The 20,381-nt window shown below is 45.3% G+C and overlaps 1 protein-coding gene across 6 annotated transcripts in view; it reads right to left on the bottom strand.

Moving 5' to 3' along the window:
• Positions 1–20,381, bottom strand: part of AGRN (agrin) — a 727,720-nt gene that overhangs the window by 39,049 nt on the left and 668,290 nt on the right. For 4 of the 6 annotated variants that reach the window (XM_078642356.1, XM_078642358.1, XM_078642359.1 and 1 more), the window contains 9 exons: positions 18,445–18,559; positions 11,384–11,515; positions 7,534–8,019; positions 6,400–6,592; positions 5,261–5,476; positions 3,081–3,310; positions 2,533–2,667; positions 2,287–2,383; positions 1,904–2,068 (listed from right to left, as the gene is read on the bottom strand). In XM_078642356.1, coding sequence (XP_078498482.1) covers positions 1,904–2,068; positions 2,287–2,383; positions 2,533–2,667; positions 3,081–3,310; positions 5,261–5,476; positions 6,400–6,592; positions 7,534–8,019; positions 11,384–11,515; positions 18,445–18,559 — 1,769 coding nt within the window. The remainder of the gene's footprint in view (positions 1–1,903; positions 2,069–2,286; positions 2,384–2,532; positions 2,668–3,080; positions 3,311–5,260; positions 5,477–6,399; positions 6,593–7,533; positions 8,020–11,383; positions 11,516–18,444; positions 18,560–20,381) is intronic. The other 2 variants (XM_078642355.1, XM_078642357.1) reach the window with 1 other exon arrangement.

The raw sequence follows: 20,381 nt of genomic DNA, 5'->3' as shown, positions 1-20,381 counted from the left end.
CAAAACAAACAGAAGAATTAGACACCCCATCTTTGCAGAGTCATCACTCTACTTGCCACCCTCATAGCCAATCAGAGATAAATTATGAGGGTAGCAGTGCACAGTACTAGCCACCCACAAATTACACTGCATAAGTCATTTCCCCCAATAGTTGAAATAGCACCTAGGTATGATTCCAGGGGGCATTGTTCAAGATCTCTGGAGAGATATTGGAGTGCCTGACACCTTTTGATGAACTCTTATATGGTGGCCCTGGAGAACCATGCAGTAAACCATTGCTCAGGAGCCAGGTACCCAGACTCTCCAGAGCAAATCTTTACAAAGCACAACCGCCATGGCCGAATTGAGACATTATCTTGGTCAAGTCCTGGAGACACCAGAAAAGTGGCCATTTATAGCACACGACTGATCAAAACCTTGAGAAGAGAAAGTTATTGTGGGAGATGCAGAGAAGAAATAACCCGCCATCCCCATCTTTCTAGAAAATTCCTCTTCCACTTGCATGAAAGCAAATAAGTTTGGGAAACGAGTTATGGTATTTTTTTCCAAAGAGGGCATTCACGTTCCCCTCAGTAATGCTGAAGACCCTGAACAGTGTTGGCACAGGATACTCCGCATTGGTTCTTGAGTGGAGTTGTCCAATGACTTGCTGAGTGGAATGAGAGAAAGGAAAATAGCTGAAGAAAATGGAAAGAAAGTTAGGAGATACGCGAGGAAGTGAGTGATCGATAGCAGGTGTTAAGAAAAGGAGAATGGTGATTAAGTGGTGAGAAGGTACGCAAAAACGGTGGAGATTGAGACTAGATCAGCGGTAGATGAGAATGAGGGGGAACAAAATTGTACTCCTCTTTACTGTCTTCTTCCAGAATGTTTTGACAGAACAGTTATTGGTTTAGAAGTGGCACATTTTGGTATACAGGGATTAATTTTCCACACATCGGTTCTACTCATCAGCTAAATCCCAGATTACAAAGAGACCATCTTTTTTAATGACGACCACATGATTTTAGTGTATCTGATAGAGAATTCAGTATCTCACTGTAGTGCACGTTGCAAGCTGTTGAGATGCACAGTCACATAGTAAAAACATCTTTGTTTTTGTGTTAAATTAAACGATCCACTGCTAATGAAGTTTAGTATTTGAAAGTGTACACTTAAGAAACCAATCAAATTACTTTGTGCCAGAAGGCTTGAACAAAGATGTGCAGGATGACCCTTGCATAATCGTTTCACACCAAGCGGCACTGCGTACACAGAATTGCACAACGTGCTTCATACCAACAGTACATTCCACAAGGAGCTTGGCACGAGAAGGCCTGAACACGGGGTAGGCTGGTGCACAGAGATTTACTGAAGAGGGTGCACAAGGAGCGTTGCAAGAGGCACTGCACAAAGAATTTAATGCAAGAAGTGGGATACATCGGTATTAGATAAGGGAACGTGTGTTTTAGGTGTTTTTATATGCTCATGAAAGAACCCGCTGGAAAACTTGACTAATTTCTCCTTTTCTTTTTCCCACCTTTCCAGGCTCTCTGGCTTCCTCATCCCCACCACGCATAATTTTTTCTCAGAAGGTCCTTAGTTGATGACCAGACATGGTGGTACCCTAAGCTCTGTGTTCCTTCCACCCAGGCCCTCCTCACATCTTTATTCTCCCAGCAGGCTCTTTCTTGATTATAGCACCCTTTATCCCCTGATCATAGCGGTACTTTTCTTTAAACCCAGCTATTCCTTCATTTTTTAATTAACCATTTAATCAGACTACAGGGACTTTTTCCAAATCCAAGATCTTTCCCATTTTCTTCCAGGTTGTGTATTTGTGGTTCGCCCTTTGCCTATGTTGTAGTGATGCCCCGGATCTTGCTCCTGCAGCCCGCACATTCTTCTACAAGAAGGTCATTACCTGATAATGGCGACCCCTTTGCCCAAGTCATAGCGGTACTCCAGGTGTCCGTCGTGCAGAGAAAGAGACACAAAGTCCCCTTTGCCGTCTGTCTTTTGACCGTTGTAGAAGAGGACGCCACTGGAGTTCTTAGTCAGGAACACAATTTCCATTGACAACTTGTCCCTGAAAACAAACACATTTTCATCACGCTCCAACGCTCCATGCTAGACTAATATTCTGCATCTCAGTGTTTTAAATGAAGAACGTGTACATTCGTCTTTCGTTATCCAACTTCGTTGATACAAGTCAAGTCAACCCAAGCTCAGCTTGAAAAATACAGTACAGTGGTATAGGGTTTTGAAGGGTAGCATATACCAAATAAAGTCACCCAAAATACTTACTGGAGGTCATTCACAAAGGTCTGCAGCCCCTTTAGCTCCAGGTAGGAAAATCCATTGAATCTGGGAAGGAAAGGAATGCTCTGATCCTCTTCGATGACTGAAGGAGAGAGTGAGAAAGACAAGTGAGATGTGGACACAAAGGACTGCGATTCTCGCGAGCACTCTGATCTCTTTGGTCACGAATGTTGTTCACTGTTGCACTCAAACTGCAGCTCTGAAAGTAGTGTTCTAATATACGCCACTCACCTTTCTCACAGAACTCCCCTTCTCGTCCCATCGGGCATTCACACTTGGCTCCACCCTCGGGAAGCACCAGGCAGGTGGCAGAAACATGGCATGGGTTTGGATCGCAAGGGTTCTTCTCATCTGCACATGTAGGCCCTGCGCAACAAGAGATGATCAATGCAAGGTCAGGCGTCTTACAAGCTTTCGCACCAAAATACACCTCATTGCAAGTTGACAAGCATCCTCACCAAGGATACCAGTTTTATCAATAGCTCTTTTACTAATGACAGGCAACCTTCTTAAGATGCATGTTTCCTCTGTGAGTTGTTCCATCGCCTAGTAAAAATCTGTTTTGTCAGATCATAGGCTGCCTTGCGAAGTAGCAAGCCCCCTAACAAATTAAATACTCCTTCACCAACTTACAAATTAGACTTTTCATGCCTTCATCCTCAGGTTCTGCCTCATTTGTGAACCGCTTCATGCACTGGCAATCCAACAACTTGTGTAGACATCTATGTGGATGCACTGAAACACATGCACATAAGTTCATGGATCTGGCACTGCCTTACCTGTGTAGCCATTCATGCACTCGCAGTGGAACATCTCTGCCTCCTTAATGCGGCAGTGCCCACCATGATGGCAGGGGTTTGGCTGGCATGGGTTGTTGCCACACTCTCCAACCCCACTGCCGTAAAGCACAGCCACTCCCTCCTCCTGCAAGTCGTAGACTTGGTTATTGACGTCCAGGAGCCGGATGCAGCCCTTCAGGCCGGTGCTGACAGAGGTCCGCTCTGCCACCCTGAAGAGAAGATGGAGATCAGTGAGTAAAAGCCAGCAGTGAGTACAACACTCGAAAGTAGTGATGGGTACAACACTCAAAAGTAACGGTACAACACTCGAGAGTAGCGGTGCAACACTCTAAAGCAGTGGCGAGTACACCACTCGAAAGTAGAGGTACAACACTCGAAAGCAGTGGTGGGTACAACATTCGAAAGCAGTGGTGGGTAAAACACTCGAAAGCAGTGGTGGGTAAAACACTCGAAAGCAGTGGTGGGTAAAACACTCGAAAGCAGTGGTGGGTAAAACACTCGAAAGTAGTGATGGGTACGACACTTGAAAGCAGCAGTACAACACTCCAAAGCAGTGGTGGGTACAACACTCGAAAGTAGCGGTACAACACTCGAAAGCAGTGGTGGGTACAAAACTCGAAAGTAGCGGTACAACACTCAAAAGCAGTGGTGGGTACAACACTGGAAAGCAGTGGTGGGTCCAACACGTGAAAGCAGTGGTGGGTCCACTCATAAGCAGTGGTGGAAACAGCATTCATTGCTGGCAGGATAACTCGGTAAGTTAAATGCTTGATGCTGACATTTGTTGTGAGCTTCGGGTTTTGAGGTTGTATCTCACTGGCGCTTACTCAATATTTCCGCCTTACAAGATCAATCAAATGAGCAAAAGGGAACAATGTGTAACTGCTCCTCGAGTATCTATAAAACATGTAAATTGATCACTGCATGGGAGTGACCATATCCACAGCCATGGACCTACTTGACCCCTGCAAATGTATAAAACTGCACTGGAAAGTTTATAACATAAGGAATTAAGGTTTATCTAAACCCGCCCTTAACCCCTTGCATGCGGCCGCGATTCTGCGCAGCAAAATCGCAAGTGGGCGGCTTCATGACGGCCCCCAGCCGTCATCAGCACACGAGCACCGCGGTGCATGACGGACGGGGGCCGTCATCAGCATGCAAGGGGTTAAAAGTACCCCATAGGCTGCCAGTGGAATCCAAAACCAGATTCAAAGTATTATGTGCCATGCACTTTACCACCTCGTTTAGGATCCTAGAGGATTAGCAGTGGCTGACCATACTTTAAGTTCCACCTAGGAATCTCTTATCAGCAAAGGCACAGACCATCTGCTGACAAGAGTTTAAAAGATAACGAGATGAAGCCCATGTACAGGGCGCCCAAGACTCACAGGTATGAGCATTCACCCATACTGCTCAGAAACCTGCTGAAGATTCAACTGCTTAAACAATCACAACAGAGAACTGAGAATGCTGCATAAAGCATTGTGCAATTCTGGACGGTGGGACTTCCGCTGTATGTGACTGACACAAACTCTGCTTACTTACAAACTCAAAAGGTTCCCCGATCCTACCCCCTACTGCTGCCTAACTCCTAGTGAGAAGACTCTTATAACCCCAGCGTAAAGTTTATACTAATACCTTGGGTATATATAATGCCTCGTGGGCACCACTGTTTTACTAAACAATGTACATAGCAGATGTTACTATTACCCAATTTACCAATTTGAGGAATGATGGAGGAATGAGTCTACCTTACCGAGATTCGATCTGAGCATTCACCGCTTCATTCAAAGTGAGTGCTTAAATCACTGAGGCATGCTGCTGGCTGACAGCAGACCAACTCAGCACACCATGCGGACATTTACCTAGATATCACTACCCAACTTTATGCACCACCACTATACTCAACTATATGGCACAGCGCATCAAAGTAGACAGCATGTTTGTATACCACCTCGAATCTGTGATTTCTAAGAAAGCTGACTTTGCGGACTAAAGGATCAACTGATTTGAACCCTACAACCATTTAAATTTAGCTAGAAACTTACTTGGTAAAATTTCCTTTCCAGTGGTCTACTCCCTCCAGACATAAACGAGGAACTAGTTTTATGCCATGCAGGCTTCATGAGAGGAGGGCGTGGCACCTCCATACTTACATCAGCATTTGGTCCTCCGGTGCTCCTCCCACAAACAGGTCTGTGTCCAGATTCAGGCCGTCCGTGCCAGATGGGCTTTCGCCATTCACGTGAGCCTCCCCATCCACAGACAGCATTCCGTTCCTGCGATTGCGGGTCACCACCAGCTGATGCCACTTGCCCAGCTCGATGGGCACTTTACTGGTTATAATTCCTGTGCCAGACCCAGTGTTGAACCTAAAAACAGAGGAGGCAAGCATAGTGTTGCGATTTCCTTGCAATTGTAATCCCCCACCTAAAGTCAAACACCATGTATTTGGAGTCAGATAAAAGACCCAGAGAAAACCATTCTAGAGGGATATGTGCTCAACTTTATTATTAATGCCTTAATAGAGGAATATAATGGGACTTTCAGAAGCTGGGATGGTTCTACAGCTACAGGACTTCCAGACATGCTTCCAAGAACATGAAGCCAACTCTTGAGAGAGGAGTCGCTTACACCATGCCTTCAAACATTTAAGGATACTATGTTGGTCTAGGCTGCCTACTGTACTTATATCTCTTCCTATTGAAATACTGCTGACTGGAGTTAGACTAAGATGTTATCCTACTCTTACTACTGTTCTGTATTGTTTCCACCCCTGACCATTTTACTGTGTTTTACTACCACCCACCGGAAGGACGTGGGCTGCATACATCCACTGCCCTTTCTGTGACCAAGTCTCTTCAGAATAAGATCTCAGAGGCAGGCTGGATCCCAAAAAGGAGAGATCAGCACATAGCCCAGAGTTCAGCAGTCGGAATAATGACCTGCTTTGTTTCCAAGACACTCCGTAAATAAAGGAGTCAGACACGTGCATGCAGCAGGCAGAGGGGAAGCACTCAAGGCAGAACTCAGCGAACGCGTTGAATAAGATATTTGTAGTACATACAGTTAGCATTTTGGGTCCTCTGGGGTAACAGTTTGCAAAGACAGTAGGAGTGGAGGTGCCACTGTGATGTATTCCGAGTTGGCTTGGCACGACTAAGAGTGTCTTCTACACTTTGGCTCTATCCTTGGTGCACATCAGTAGTCAAAGTTCATGCAAATATGGTCAACATCCCTGCCTCTTCTTGTACAGGGGACGCTGCGGAGTAAGGGACACATCTTCCCTACTTACCTGAGCTCCACAAAGCCCCCAACCAGAGCCAATGAGATGAAGTCTTTGCCTCGGTTCTGCCCGTTGTACAGCAGCAGCCCGCTTGGTTGCGCAGCCCGGAACTCCATGGCCACCCGCACCGTGTGGTACGCCTTCATCATCGTGAACGCGAGGTAGGACTTCCCCCCAAAGCCGGGTATGAAATATTTCACATCTGGAGCAGGGAGTGGAGAGATGTGGCAAGAGCATGTATTAGAAGGTAAGCCAAAGAGTAAAACAACCGTAAAGGCCGTTTCTATTTTATAAATGCAGAGAACAAAGGTTCAACTCTGGAGGTGATAGATTGGATTAACATAATGAGCATGTATAAAAGATAAAGATGTGTAAACGTTTTTGAAACTTTGCAGGGCCCTTTTTCAGATACGAATGTGAATCCTGTGCGACCATTTCAATCTGCCAGAGTCGGAAACTATTTTTGTGTGCGAGACACTGCCGACCCCTCGGTTTAAGCACTTTGAAATCGTCCACTTTGTTCATTTCAAGCACACTGGGAGATTAACATGAAGAAAGCTATAAATAGTCATAGAAATGTGCAGAGAATACTAAAACAAATCCAAAAGAGTGCATACAACATGAGCCTACAAATCAGTCCACAAAAAACGAATACTGTGTGAGCCTAAGTAGGTCACTGTGACCACCCAGACCACAACACCACTGCACAACTACTGATAATATACTACATTTAACATTTTTTGTGACAGAAGTTCCAACAACAGCAGAAAATGTGTAGCAATTGTGATCCAGGAATCAACCTAATTAAGTTGAAAGTCAGGAAGTGAGTTTACTAATCATGCAAAAAGGTCGAAGGCTCTTAGTAAAAGCATGCAGCAACAAGCTAGGCACCTTGACTCCACGGCTGTAAGGATGTTTAATTAAGGGGCAACGTTTTAGAGTGCTACTGCACTCGGCCAGGGGGAAACTCCTGGAAGGATGGGACTTAAGGTGGACAGAATTCTAACACAAATAGCCTTTCTAGCATCATTCCTCACTGTGAGTATGGATTACTGGAAGTTTTCTCACTGAAGAGAACCCAGGAATTGGGAGTTTGGAGAACAAACAGAGTCAATGTTGGTACAATTAAAAAATAGTTCTTACCCTTTTCACACACAGCGCCACCTTTTCCTGCTGGGCAGCTGCAGGTGAATTCCCGTCCATCATCCTCACATGTGCCGCCATGCATGCAGGGATGCGAGTCACAGGGGCGGAAGGGCTTCTTGGTGGCTGGTGGTCGGCGTGTGGGTTTGTACCGGGTCGTTACCGGCATGGCAGTGGTCGTTGGCATCTTGGTTGCAACTGCCATGTTAGTTTTTGGTCTCTTGGTTGTTGCTGCCATAGTTGTTGCAGGTCTCTTGTTTGCGGCTGACGCAGAGGGTGTGGGTCTCATGGTAGTGCGGAAGGCTGGCCGCCACGTGGTCACTGGGTACAGGTGGGAAGTGGTGGTGGAAGTGGTGGCTGTAAGTTTTCTTGGCCGCGGCGTTGTTGGCATGCTAGTGGCAACATGCATGCTAGTGGTAGCTGCTAATGTACTGGTAGTGGCAACTGTGGTAGTGGTCGTAGTGGTGAACAAGACTGGAACCCAATCTAAAACAAAAGTCTGTGATTAGTCTCAAGTAAAACTAAACAGAGGACCACCAAACCAGAAAGATCATCACTCCATCTCCACCCCAAAAAGCACCATTTTACATTTTCAAAGCTTGGCGTGGCCTCTGGCGTTCGCCTCTAATGTCGCCGCCAGTCCAGCCGCACTAGCCTGCCAATCTTGAGCACGCAAAGACCACTTGTCATAAGCAGATTCTGAGCTGATGCCCGACTTACCAGGCTCCACATCACATTAATCACATCAGTTCCGTGGGAGATTATGCTCCGGAGGCAATAGCCCTATTTATCTCCTGCGAAAACCGTTATTAGCCACTCCATCAACCGGTTAACGAGGCAGCTCGTCTCGCAGTCACGGGAGGGGGGCAGGGGACTGAGGGAGGTTGGGAAGAGGAAGATTCCCTACATCACAGCTGGAAATGCAGGAAATGGCCCTGGCACAGGATGCCGGAACACAACCGCTGCTCTCCAAGGAGGTGGACTGTTCCATCTGCTAAGGGAACCGGCATGCGACTCACCCTCCTCCCACCAGCGTCCACCCCCTCCCCACCTCACTTTTTCAGATGCTCCATGTATTCAAGGAAGCACTGTCAGCTGGAGTGTGGCTAGAAAGTCTCTTTTCTGGTAGAGAGACATTCAAGAGGCTTTTGGGTTCTAATATGGAATAAAATGGTTGAAACCTTCGATAACTGTGGGTATACTCGATAAGCGTGAATGTACCAGAGTGACAAATGGATTTGATCTAGACTATCCCAACACTATTACAATTTGCTCTGCCGGAAATGATGATTGGTAAGTGCTGTAAGCGACCTAGATATTTTTCAGGAGGTTACATAACATAACCTTTATTTGTACAAGCCTGTTTCATCCCAAAGGGACGTCTCACGCTCCAAACAGATCTTTTTTGTTACCCAGATCATCTGTACCCATTTCATCGACCTCAGAAAGATGAAGGCTGAGTGGATTTGGAAGTGGCGGCCGGCACGAATCGGGGTGGTGCGGCATAGGGCAGGAATGGGGGAGGGGGGTGTTAAGGGGTGTAAAAAACTATAAGAATAAAACCTACCTCCTTGCTTTGTCTCTCGTCCGTCTTCTCTTCCAGGCGGAACGGAACAAGAAGCACCCAGCCTCCCTTAAGCCAAGTACAAAGCTGTAATGCAGCATTGTGATTGGTCTGAGTGCCATGGTTCGGAGCTCAGACAGGCCGTGGGAGCATGGGCATGTTCTCCACCTAGGCTGTGTTACAGCTTGGGTGGAGAACATGCAAAATGCGCATGACTGATTTGGCCGGCCAACCAGTCATGCGCACTTAGTGTGCAACCACTTGTCTACATGCGACTGTGTCATCAGAGCAGCCCTGCCCACAAAGCTGCCACAGCAGGAAAAGAATAAAATGATAACCTCGAGTTATTATAATTTTATTTTTCCTTTACTTCACTGCTGCAAAGCAGTGAGGTGACGCTTCTCCACCTTAGCGGAGGAGCCGCCACTCGGACTTGCTGGTCTGACTATGAGGTCAAACACAGATTTATGGAAATAATGCATAAGTGAACAGAGCCAGCACACCCAACTATTGGACAAGAGAGCTGTAGTGCACATGAATATAAACATACAAAGCTTCCTCTTTTTTTCTGATGGAACCTAAACATAGCCCCTCCCCTCCTCCTCCCATCAATCTGCTCCTCTGAGAGTCGGCGTGGAAAACACCTACTGAACTAATTTCTTAAGTGCTTATGAAGCCGCAGAAGATCATGCTCAGCTCAACCTTAGTCCAACCAGGATCCTAACCTCTACCATGCCAGCTAGAACTAACCCCGCTTGCTGAGCAAGAGACCTTTGAATGTCAGGATTTCTCCTTTTACAGGGTTGGACTAGACATTGTATCGCTCTGTTCTTTCCAGCCGGGCTCCAGCCTAGGTTGATGCTTTCAGGGCAGGATGAGTTGCTATGACCAAACCATGCTCTCATTCTAGGTGCTGCCTCCTGCAATGGCGGGCTATTCGGAACATTATTGACAGGGCGGATTGTGGATTCCACTCTAGCTCTGTCCACCTGTTACGCCTATCATCACTAATTTGGGCTACTTGCCTTTGTGTACAGGAATCAGCTTTTATAGGTCTTTCCTCCTTGGTAGTTTGCTTACTGCTGCAGGAGACCTAGGTAAAAAGACGCTTGCTCCACCAGGAGAACCACTTTGGCTCTTCTACGATCATGCACCGTTCTCTTGTTCTGGTGACTCCCACTGTAGAGTAGCAACGAACATCCACAGAAATATACGGTCGAGAGAGCTAAAGATGAACAGGAAGCACCCAGTAGCTTTTGAGCTGGGCATTATAGACCACCATGATTAGAATGGCGTTCTTCTCCTGATCTGCTCTCCTCCATTGGAGAAGTTGACTTTCATATGTTCACCTGTTCATGTATCATCATTCGCGAAGTGAAATTCTTGCCACCACCATTCCTGCTGTTCATGAAAACTACGACACTAGGAAAGAACTTACACCGCTCAAGTAATATAGTTATTTTCAAGATTACATCCTTTTCCCATTTATAACATAATGCCTGTGTTTCTCTTCTTTAAAGAAGCATCAAAGGAAGAGAAAAAAACAGAGCTAACCATCTCCAAACAATCAGCATTCCACAATTTTGTTTTGTTGTACGATATCTGGTTGAGTTTTCAGACATATTGTGACATCACTCACCGGCTGTCCATTTAATTCTACCTTGTGCCCCCCCTCCCCCAGTTCTTTTACATGCCTTAGGAGTACAAGCATCCTGCAAGCAAATTCAAATATATTATACATTTGCATATTTTAGAAGGGCTGGAATTTCCTGAACACTTAAAAGCAGATGGGGTCAGTGCCCTACCCAAGGACTGCTGTACCCTGGTGAAACAGCCCGACACAGTCAAAAACCACCACCAAAAATGACACAGAAATGAATTTTAAAATATAATGGCACATGGAACATGATTGTCAAGGAATTCAGAATGAAAAGCAGAGGCTCTGCAGGCAGGCAGAGATGACTGAGGTTCGTATCTCCTTCAAGCCCCGGTGAGAGCTTTGTAAATGGCACAGATTTAACGGTGTCCACCGCAGCGGGTGCAGAGGAGGTGAGGTCAGACCTGCTTTTAGGGCACAGATGAAAGTCCCTGCACTCTCACCACATCTTCTTTCAGTACTGCAAACAATAAGCTGAGGGAAATTTAATGGATTAGAGATGAAAAGGATCCCAGTGAGACCAACGAACCAGCTTGGCCTCCCGCTCGCTCTCCCTTGCTGTTCAGGCGCATGCCTTTGATGCCAAAAATAATGGGCGGGATAAAAAGGGGAAGGAAACGTAAATGTACCCGGTGTCTCACCAAAGTCCATGAATTTCACGTGTTCCTGAGGTGGCTTCTTGACCAGGATGGCCTTCTTGCGAGAGGCTTTCATCTGTTTCAGAAGAGCCCGCTGGACGTCAGCAGCGGTGTACTGGGTCTCTGTTAGAAGGAATAAGAAACCAGATGAATTTTCTTTGCTTTGTTATGTGAGGTCAACTATACATATTTTTTAACCATATTCCCTTTGTAGCAAAATCTCGTTATAAAGGGACAGTTTCGGCAAACTCTCAGTTTAGAATGTTCTACTTGCCTGCTTTTCTTTCATTTATATTGTAAGTCAAGATACTTTTTCGATTACCAGCACCAACCCAGGTTCCAGAAACAGGCTAGGAAAAAGCAAAAAGTCTCGGGGTGAACCTGCCAAAAGGGCCAGGTCCAACAGTTACCATTATGGAAACTTCTTGTTAAAGTCAATTTGGGGATAGTGGAAACTTCTTTCAAGAGGAGTGTTAAAGAGATGTATGACGCGTAGGTCCTAACAGTCCAAATACATACCTCCATTAAGAGCCACGTCTTGGCTCTGAGCTAGTGCCTGGCTATGCGGGTATGGCTTACATCAAAGTTCTTGGTTTTTCACGACTTGGGGAACAGATGACTGTAGTTTGGGTGGTAGAGTTATGTGAATTAAAATTTCACACAAAGGCGGGGGAAATCTTCCCAGCTTAGCCCGCACTGGAGCTGAGCTGCTCTGGCATGGATTCCCAAAAGACACACAGATGATGGACGGAATGCAGAGCAAATCAAACAATCACCCCCAGTCAAGAGATATGGGTTAAATCCATTGTTCTTTTGCTCCCCGTGCCACCCCAGGTAATACCCAGCCATATGCAATTCAGTCTTGGCCCTGCTCCTCATGTGAACAGTCCAGCCCGAACTGCCAAGCCAGGTTCTCCCTGGACCGGAAACAAGCATCCTGGGACAAGTTGGTATGGATTCCCTGCACCGTGTCTACTCAATGCTGCCCTTTGCCTTAACTGTCATCAGACCACTGTACTGTCCATTCTTTCCCACCTTCACTAGAAATCCCACTCAAAACCGGTACATATGACCACAAACAGCTCCATCACTACCCACTGTGCGACGCGAGTTAAGTGGCATGACTTTCCGCTTGCTGGTAGTCAAACAGTGAGGGCTATAGGGTGCCTGCTGGCCAGCTCATGGCTATGGTTGTCAGCTGGAATGTTTTCCTGTTGTGGTGCAGCGCTCCTTTCACCTTTTTGTTTTGAACTTTGTAAACTTTTCAAAGTTTAAAAATAAAAACTACTCTCACCTCCAATGATAAGGTGAAATAATGTTTTGTGGATATTTCCGAGAGCTTCCCGGCATGCTCAACAGATCGTCTAAAGGCAATGAGCTGGACTGGAAAGGCATTCTTGGCTGATGGGTTGCCAGAAGTGCAGTTTTGATGTGACCTCTGGAAGTGAATATAACCATCCTCACAATTCTGAATTATCTGGACTTTGCGTGGACGGTGTTTTGCTGGGGGATGTCAATGTAATGTACGAGAGAGTATCCCTGCTAAATTTTAATGAAGTTCTGTCAGTGTAAAGGTGATTTAGTGCATGTCAAAAGTACCAGATTGAGAACACTGCCAATTGGAGACTTTTAAAGTAGTTTTATTGTACTTTCCATTGCATTTTTTGTAAAAATATTTTTATATTTTTTGCAGAAAAATGTACTTCGTTTTCACTAGGATACACAGAGGCCGCTCGCGCTTTTCTATATCAGTGATGACCAATTATTACATTTCGGTAATCCTATTTTTATTGGACATACCACATTCCTGCAGATTACTCTCTAGAAGAAATGCCCATTGTAGGGTTTCAGTTTTGGATAGATTCTTTTTCAAAACATCTTTCTATTCAATGGAGTGCTGCCTCTAGTGCTAGTGAGAAATCTGATGGCTCTTGAGACACTCTCGGTGATGCTTCTCTGCCCCGGCTTGCACAGGGATGGGGACAACAATGGCTTTCTCAAACCGCAAACACTGGGTGCAAGAGAACTCCACAGAAAAGTTAAATTATCTCTGCTGAATGGACCAGCGGGTCCAACATTTCTTTTAGTCTATGTGGCTTACGTTTTTAAGGCCAATCTTTGATATCCAAAATCTAGTCAGTTTTGCAAACTATTGAGAAAGAATACATTTCAGCAAAGCAGCCTGCACAGGGAGGAAAAGTGCAGGCAAAGTATTCAGCCTAATGGCATTCTATTAGCCTAACTATAGCCCTTCATCTGGACTCACTGTTGAAGGGGCAGAGCTCTGATTCGTCAGTGTCTTGGACCTCAGCAAATTCCTGATGACCCTCTTCGTCTTCAGGAGACAGATTAAGATATCAAAGCAGGCTTCACAAAAGCCTGTGATGCTTTCTTGGCCTTCGTTTTCACGTCAAAATAAATGAGATGAGAACTTCTGAAGCTCATCAACCACAGTCTTGAACGAGTATGGAGGACGGCTACGAGGCTTCCGGCACCGCAGCCAAATCCTCAGTCGTTACAGATGAAGCCAATGTAGAATGTTTTACGCCACTATAACTCAGTGCCTGCATCCAAGAATGGAACTGCATGGTTTAGTTTAAAAGTATGTTTTTTTCCTATAAATGGCAGGTGTCAACTTTATGTTGTACATCTTGATACCAAAAACAGCTCAGTTCACACCCAAAATTCTGCCAATAGAAAACGGACTGTCGAATACTTGATGCACCCCTTACAGAAATGTTGTCTGTGATAAACACAGACTGGAATGCAGCTGCCCATCTAAAAATTTGCCGTCCACAGAAAGTGTATTGACAAAGCCAATAGGTCTGCTCTCAGCATGTGTGCTAATTTTAGTGTATGTTTTTTTTTGTTACAAGTTAATACAATGGAAAGCAAAGGTTTAAAAAAAGTAAAAATGCTGCAGTCTACAGGCAAATAGTCCTCCTTTTCAGGTATCCGTGCATGGCTGATCAAGAAAAATGCTGTCCATCATACTGCAAGACACCTTGTGGATGAATTGGGCTGACCCACAGCGACATGTGGAAGGGGCGGAAGCAAAATGTGAATGACAGGTGAACAGGCCAATAAATGAATGAAGTGGCTGAACCAAAGCGCCACTCTATGTGTTTGTAGAAATGTATTATTATTTTATTCTTGAAAACAGGATGCTTTTCAAAAGCTTTCTAGCCAGTACGAACGAAACTGCTAACGATCACACTTCCACAATTGTGACAATCCAGGCTATTCCAGGCCCCCAGAGTTATAAGAATGGCTTGGGCGGCCAGTATTAGTCACTTTTAATGTATATTGAATGAATAAACAAATAATGTGTTCATCTCGAAAGCAGACAAGTAGTGCCACCATGTGGCAGACTGTCATAAGGGCCAGTGCTGACAATTAAGTGCTGGTGCCGAGCACCAGAAAGTACAAGCTCAAACTATGCACTGCCTCCTGCTGTACGGGGCAAGCTCTTCATAGGAGGCAGAATGATGCATTTTAAGTCCTATAGCAAGAAGTAAATGAATCAAACAGTTCTCTGGGCAGAGGCAAAACCCATGTTATGTATATTGTAAGGAACTTTAATAACAGGTAGGGAGAGAGGCACTCTCAAGCAGACCTAAAACAGAGATAAAGGATAGAAAGCTAGCCAAAATAATGTTTTTCTGCATCGGTTGCATCTAGTGAATGCTGATAAAAAATTCTAACATTATGGAAATACTTCGAGCCTTTAATGACCTCAACCTGACTTCCGGGGATTATGCTTACGTGCCTCTGCTCCCCACTGTGCAACTTTTAATGGGGTGTTTTTTCAGGTGTGGAATTGGTTTATTAAAAACAAAGTATTCACTGAAGTTGGGTTCATTGACAGATGCAGAGCTCTCCGCTAGATTCCAGGTGCAAGTAACTTATGCATTCCCATTTCTTCCTGTGCCCTCTAGTACTTGGTGGGTGTATAGTTACTCTACAGTGCAGGCACTGTGGAGAAGCGTGGCTCAATGGTTAGAGCGGCAGACCCTGATGCAGAGGTCTGGCCTGGGACCAGGGTTCAATTCCTGCCTCGGCGGCTCTTGGACTCAATCTCCCCGGACCTGATAATTCTCGCCTCGGTGCCTAGTCTAATCATGGGTCCCACTCTGTGACTCTGTGCTTGCTTAATCTCCACAAAGGCCCCAGCAGCGCTTGGATGCCTGGCATCACCTTGGGGGTGCCCAGGAGTGGACATTTCACATGGAAAAGCCAGGAAGGGTTCCACAGCGGTATGAGTGCAGCGCCGGGACGCCCCGTCGCGTGGGCAGCCGTGCGCTTTACAAATACAACACATTTACATTTACAGTGCTGAAGAACGAAAATACAACATGTATAGTATGATATATAATATGATAGCAACACAGCTCAACAGGAAAAGGCTAATTACAAAAACTTGATCAACATACACTGAAAGAACAAATACCAAAAATGAACTCAGTTGTCCTTTTCACAGTTTAACAAGAAGTAGTCTGGATAAATTACTCACACCAGACCTGGGTTAACAAACTCAAAGGTTAGACCCCTTCTTTATGCACAGGGTGTAGCTTCCGGCACTGCCGTGAGAAGCGGATGCGGGGTCCCCAGGAAAGCGTGTGTTGTTCCCTCCGTGCACATCCACGTGGAATGAAGAACATTCCACTTGGCAGCACTCCAAATCTTTTGGAGGGAAACAGGTAAATTCTTCTACGAGATGGCACAGGGGAATCTCCTGCTGCATCCATTTTTGATGTTATTCAGAGCCCTGAATGAGCACGAAATCTCCCTACTGTGAACACAACCCCCACGGGTTGCTCACATTTAACTGCTGTTTTGTGGGGAAAAATTGAACCATACGATGTACAAATGTGGCTGAGCATACAGGAGTGTGCAGGCAACAGACACTCCTGAGGACAAGAACACTGCAAATATGTTAATATTCGGCCTCAAATTCATAACGTATACTTGGTCATGAAACTTGAAGAGAAAGAACTAGACAATCTGAGGGCAAGATAGAATGCTAATTGAGGCCTTGGGGTCTGGCTTGCAATAGCACTGGCATTTCAAAGGGAAACATACGATAAAAAAATGCAATTAAATACAATACAATGAACAAGAGAAGAGCAAACGCAACCCTTTCGGATGGGATAATTGCATCATGTCTTGAACTGAAAACATCTTCATCGCTCATTCCTGATGCTGACAGACAGATTTTATGTCTGGCCTTAATGCCTAGGGCTGTGTTTATGAAGATGCCAACAGCCATACGGCGTTTAAATGATTACACATTTGGTGACCTGAATGCGTACATCTTATGTTGTGTAATATAATGTAACACACCTCTGCACACCACTGATTGCCCTCCCTTAGGAGCTTGGGCTTTGTCGTCTCGCCCTACTCCTGTATCTGTGTAGACAGTTGCACTCTGTAGGTCTGGGTTTCCTTAGGATGAAGCACTTAGACACTGGGTTGAGACTATCCCCCCACACCCTGATGTGTCAATGGGTCATATTTGTGCAGAACCTTTTCAATGCCCTGTGGCCAGCCCATGGGGGGCTGGTATGTGCGACTTTCCCTGATCACCTTGATATGTGTTGACAGAAGGCAACCTGCTCTAGGATTTCGCGACGGTATGCGAGAGCTTGCATTCTGGGATCCCCAATGCCCCAAGGTAGTTGCAAAATTAGACCGTGTAGACTGTCATAGGCATGGGTAGTCTGTAGGGGGCTGGCTAATTAATCTGAATGGGGCTATTGTAATGCCAGCAAGCAACATCATCTCATCGAGGAAACAAACGACCACAAGAGCATCCTCGGCTTGCATGGTCTACAGCACTCAGTATGAAGAGGCTCATAGAAGATTGCAAATTGTTGTAACAAAACCCTTCACCAGTATGAGCTCTAACAGTCAGCTGATGAGGCGTCCCTTGTTAGCAATTAATGACCATCTCATATTGTATTCTATTGTAATTGTATTTATATAGCGCTTACTACACCTGATGAGGCGGTGAAGCTCTTTTTGGCAAATAGCACGCTACTCCGAAACCCAACAAGGATTACTGGTGGATTAGTATAGTGAAATCTGAGTTAACTTGAGTGATGGACATGTGACAGTTAGATTGAAAAGGACAATGGATGGATTGGGGGATAAAAGAGGGAAGAGTCTAGAAAGTGGTTATAGGGAGATAGTAGTATGAAGCGGTTTGGGTGAGTAAAAGGAGAGATGGCGGAGGGAAGAATCTTTAGAAATGGATTTGGCAGATCATAGTAGTAAAATGAGTTTTGGGATGAGTCAAAGGAGGGATAGGTGAGTTAAGAATTTAGAAGAGTTTGGGAGATAATAGTATTAAAATGAGGTTTGGGGGAACTAAGGATGGATAGAGGAGGGATAAGTCTAGAAAGGGTTATTTTGGAGATCACAGTAGTAGAATGAGGTTTGGGATGAGTCAGAGTGGAGGTAAAGGAAATATTGAGAGAGGTATAGGGTGAAATATAAGGTAGTGCATCAGAGAGAGTCAAAGTTTTTTTTTCTAACATTAACAGTAAAGTAATAAATACATAGATACATTAGTACATATTTATATCAAGAAATACACATATCCATATGCATACACATATAATCAAATTAAATGTTCATATATACAGGGATATGCTGTACATCTGTGTTCGAGTATGGTGGTTATGTAGGAAAGAGCCAACTCTAGAGTAGTCTTCTGAAAATAAGATAGTTATCTGTGGATCTTATGTTTGGGGGCAATGATTTCTATAGTATGGCTGCTTGAATAGAGAAAGATGTGGCACTTATGTTTTTAGGTCTCGCCTAGGCAGCGATGGCGCGGTCTCTTCAAGACACCCTGCATTCTGAATATGGGCCTCAAGCTCGTCAGTTAGTCCTAGCTAGTTGGCCATGATAAAAATATAATAGGTCACAGAAGACAAAGTGGTGTTAGATAGAAATCCAAGCTTGACTGATGGTGTCACACATGACCTGGACCTGTTAGTAGTACTGCCCACCCCAAACCTCAGATCCAAAAAGATATAGCTGCTCACCTGGGTCAAAGTGAGCTTCGACAATGGCGCGGACAGAGTTGCTCTGCCCGAGGTCCCGGACTCGCAAGCTCTTGAAATCCTTCTTGACATCAGAGTTTCTGAAGAGATTGTCCAGCTGTGCAACAGAAGCACAAAAAAAGTTCCATGTATAGAATTATACAGAGCAGACATAGAGAAGGCTTGTTTATGGATTGTGTACACTGTTCGAACATGAGGCAAGGAATTGAAGAACCCATACAAAAAGATGCCATGCCCACTGATGCTGAACCAACCTGCCCCCTTTGCTATTTAAAGCAATTTGCAACATCTGATTGCTGTGCCACGCACAGTACAGTTTTCATGGGTGCATCTCTGTTGTGCAGAGTAAAGGAGGGCATTTTCAGTAAAAAAAACAGAACAAACCCCTCAGTATAACTCACTTTATCTTTATGATTTCCTTCTTCACAAAGCCATGCACTCCCCATGTCTCAGGCTGTGGCATGAAGTTCATTTCTCTCTATACAGGATGTAACCTGTGTCTTGGGTCACCGCTTTAGGTTAATGGCTTCCTGTACACTATGACACAGACTTGTCTTAGGCTGATTGATGAGCATACGAGTTCCCTGTATGGAATGTTGGGGTCTTACTCATACACCATAGTCTGGCATGACCACTCCCTACAAGAGAACAATGCTGTGCCCTAAGTGGGCAGCTAGTTAGGACTCGCTGCACAGTATTTCCCGCCTTGTACCACAGTTGGCAGGTTCCAGAGTTGCACTTTGGGGTTACCTCTTTTGACTCGTATGTCCTTTTTAGCTCCCTCACTACCCCTTATTTATGTACTGTTTACTTATAACAGAACTTCAGCTTTTCTACGGTATGCGGTGTCAGACTTTGGCCCTGGGCTACAAGTAATAGCTTTCTGTGCATTTGTATAGATACTTATGTCCGAAGCCCTGGGCAGGGGCGGCTCTAGGCTCATGGCGGCCCTGGGCAGAGAGCGTAGGTAGGGGGCCCCGGAAGAGGGGGTCCGGGCGGAGCGCGGAGGCCAGTGAAGGGGGGGGGCGGGGGGTCAGGGTGTTTGGAAGTGGAACAGAGCCGGAGGCCGCCAAATCCCTGCCAGGGGCCGCCACGCAAATATATATCCATCCTCAGAGGATTATTATATTAAGGATATATATTGGCGTGGTGGCCCCTGGGGTTTGGTGGCCCTGTGCAGGTGCACAGCTGGCACATGCCTAAGGCCGCCCCTGCCCTGGGCATCTGCCAGTAGCTCCCTGTAAACGCAGCTTCTCACTGTGTACCAGGCTAAGCAAGAAGTTAATGACTCCACATACATATTGTGTCAGCATTACTCTAGGGAATTTAATACCTCCCAGTCCATGCTGTTTGAGCCTGTACTCTAGAATGAAGTGAAACTCCTGTACACACTACTTCACCCATAACTCCCTGTAAAAGGCATTGCTTCATATCCTAAAACGTCTGATGAAGTTAACAGTTTTTTGCACAGGATAGTTTTGCATGTGTTCTCTGTCTTAAGTTTATATAAGTATCTGCAAGTCAGTGCTCTGAAAATGGTCATGGATGTTGATCCACCAAAAAGCCTGGGGTGGCAGAAGGGAGGTCACACACCCTTTGACCAGAATGACATCACAGGAAGTGACATCACAGGACCCCAATGTCTTCCCAGGAGAGAGCTGGCATTGAATAAATACTGATTTTGGGTCCTGCTACATTCTGTCACATGTTAGTAATAGTGTGAGCCCCTGCCTGATCTCTTTCTTTTGAGCACAATGCCTTCTGCTAAATGTATTTTTTCTTTTCCTCTCTTTTCAAATTGTTTCTGTAAAATGTGATCACAAATGCGTTCCAAAATGGCCACCTGTGCACCTGCATGAGAACAGATAGGTGTTACAAAAACATTTGAAAATCTACACCTGTCCAGACACATATGTGCA

This window comes from Lissotriton helveticus, chromosome 5_1 (genome assembly GCF_964261635.1).
Source record: "Lissotriton helveticus chromosome 5_1, aLisHel1.1, whole genome shotgun sequence".
Classification (NCBI taxonomy): domain Eukaryota; kingdom Metazoa; phylum Chordata; class Amphibia; order Caudata; family Salamandridae; genus Lissotriton; species Lissotriton helveticus.
The sequence above is the reverse complement of the archived record's forward strand: the minus strand, read 5'-3'. Positions and strand labels throughout refer to the sequence as shown.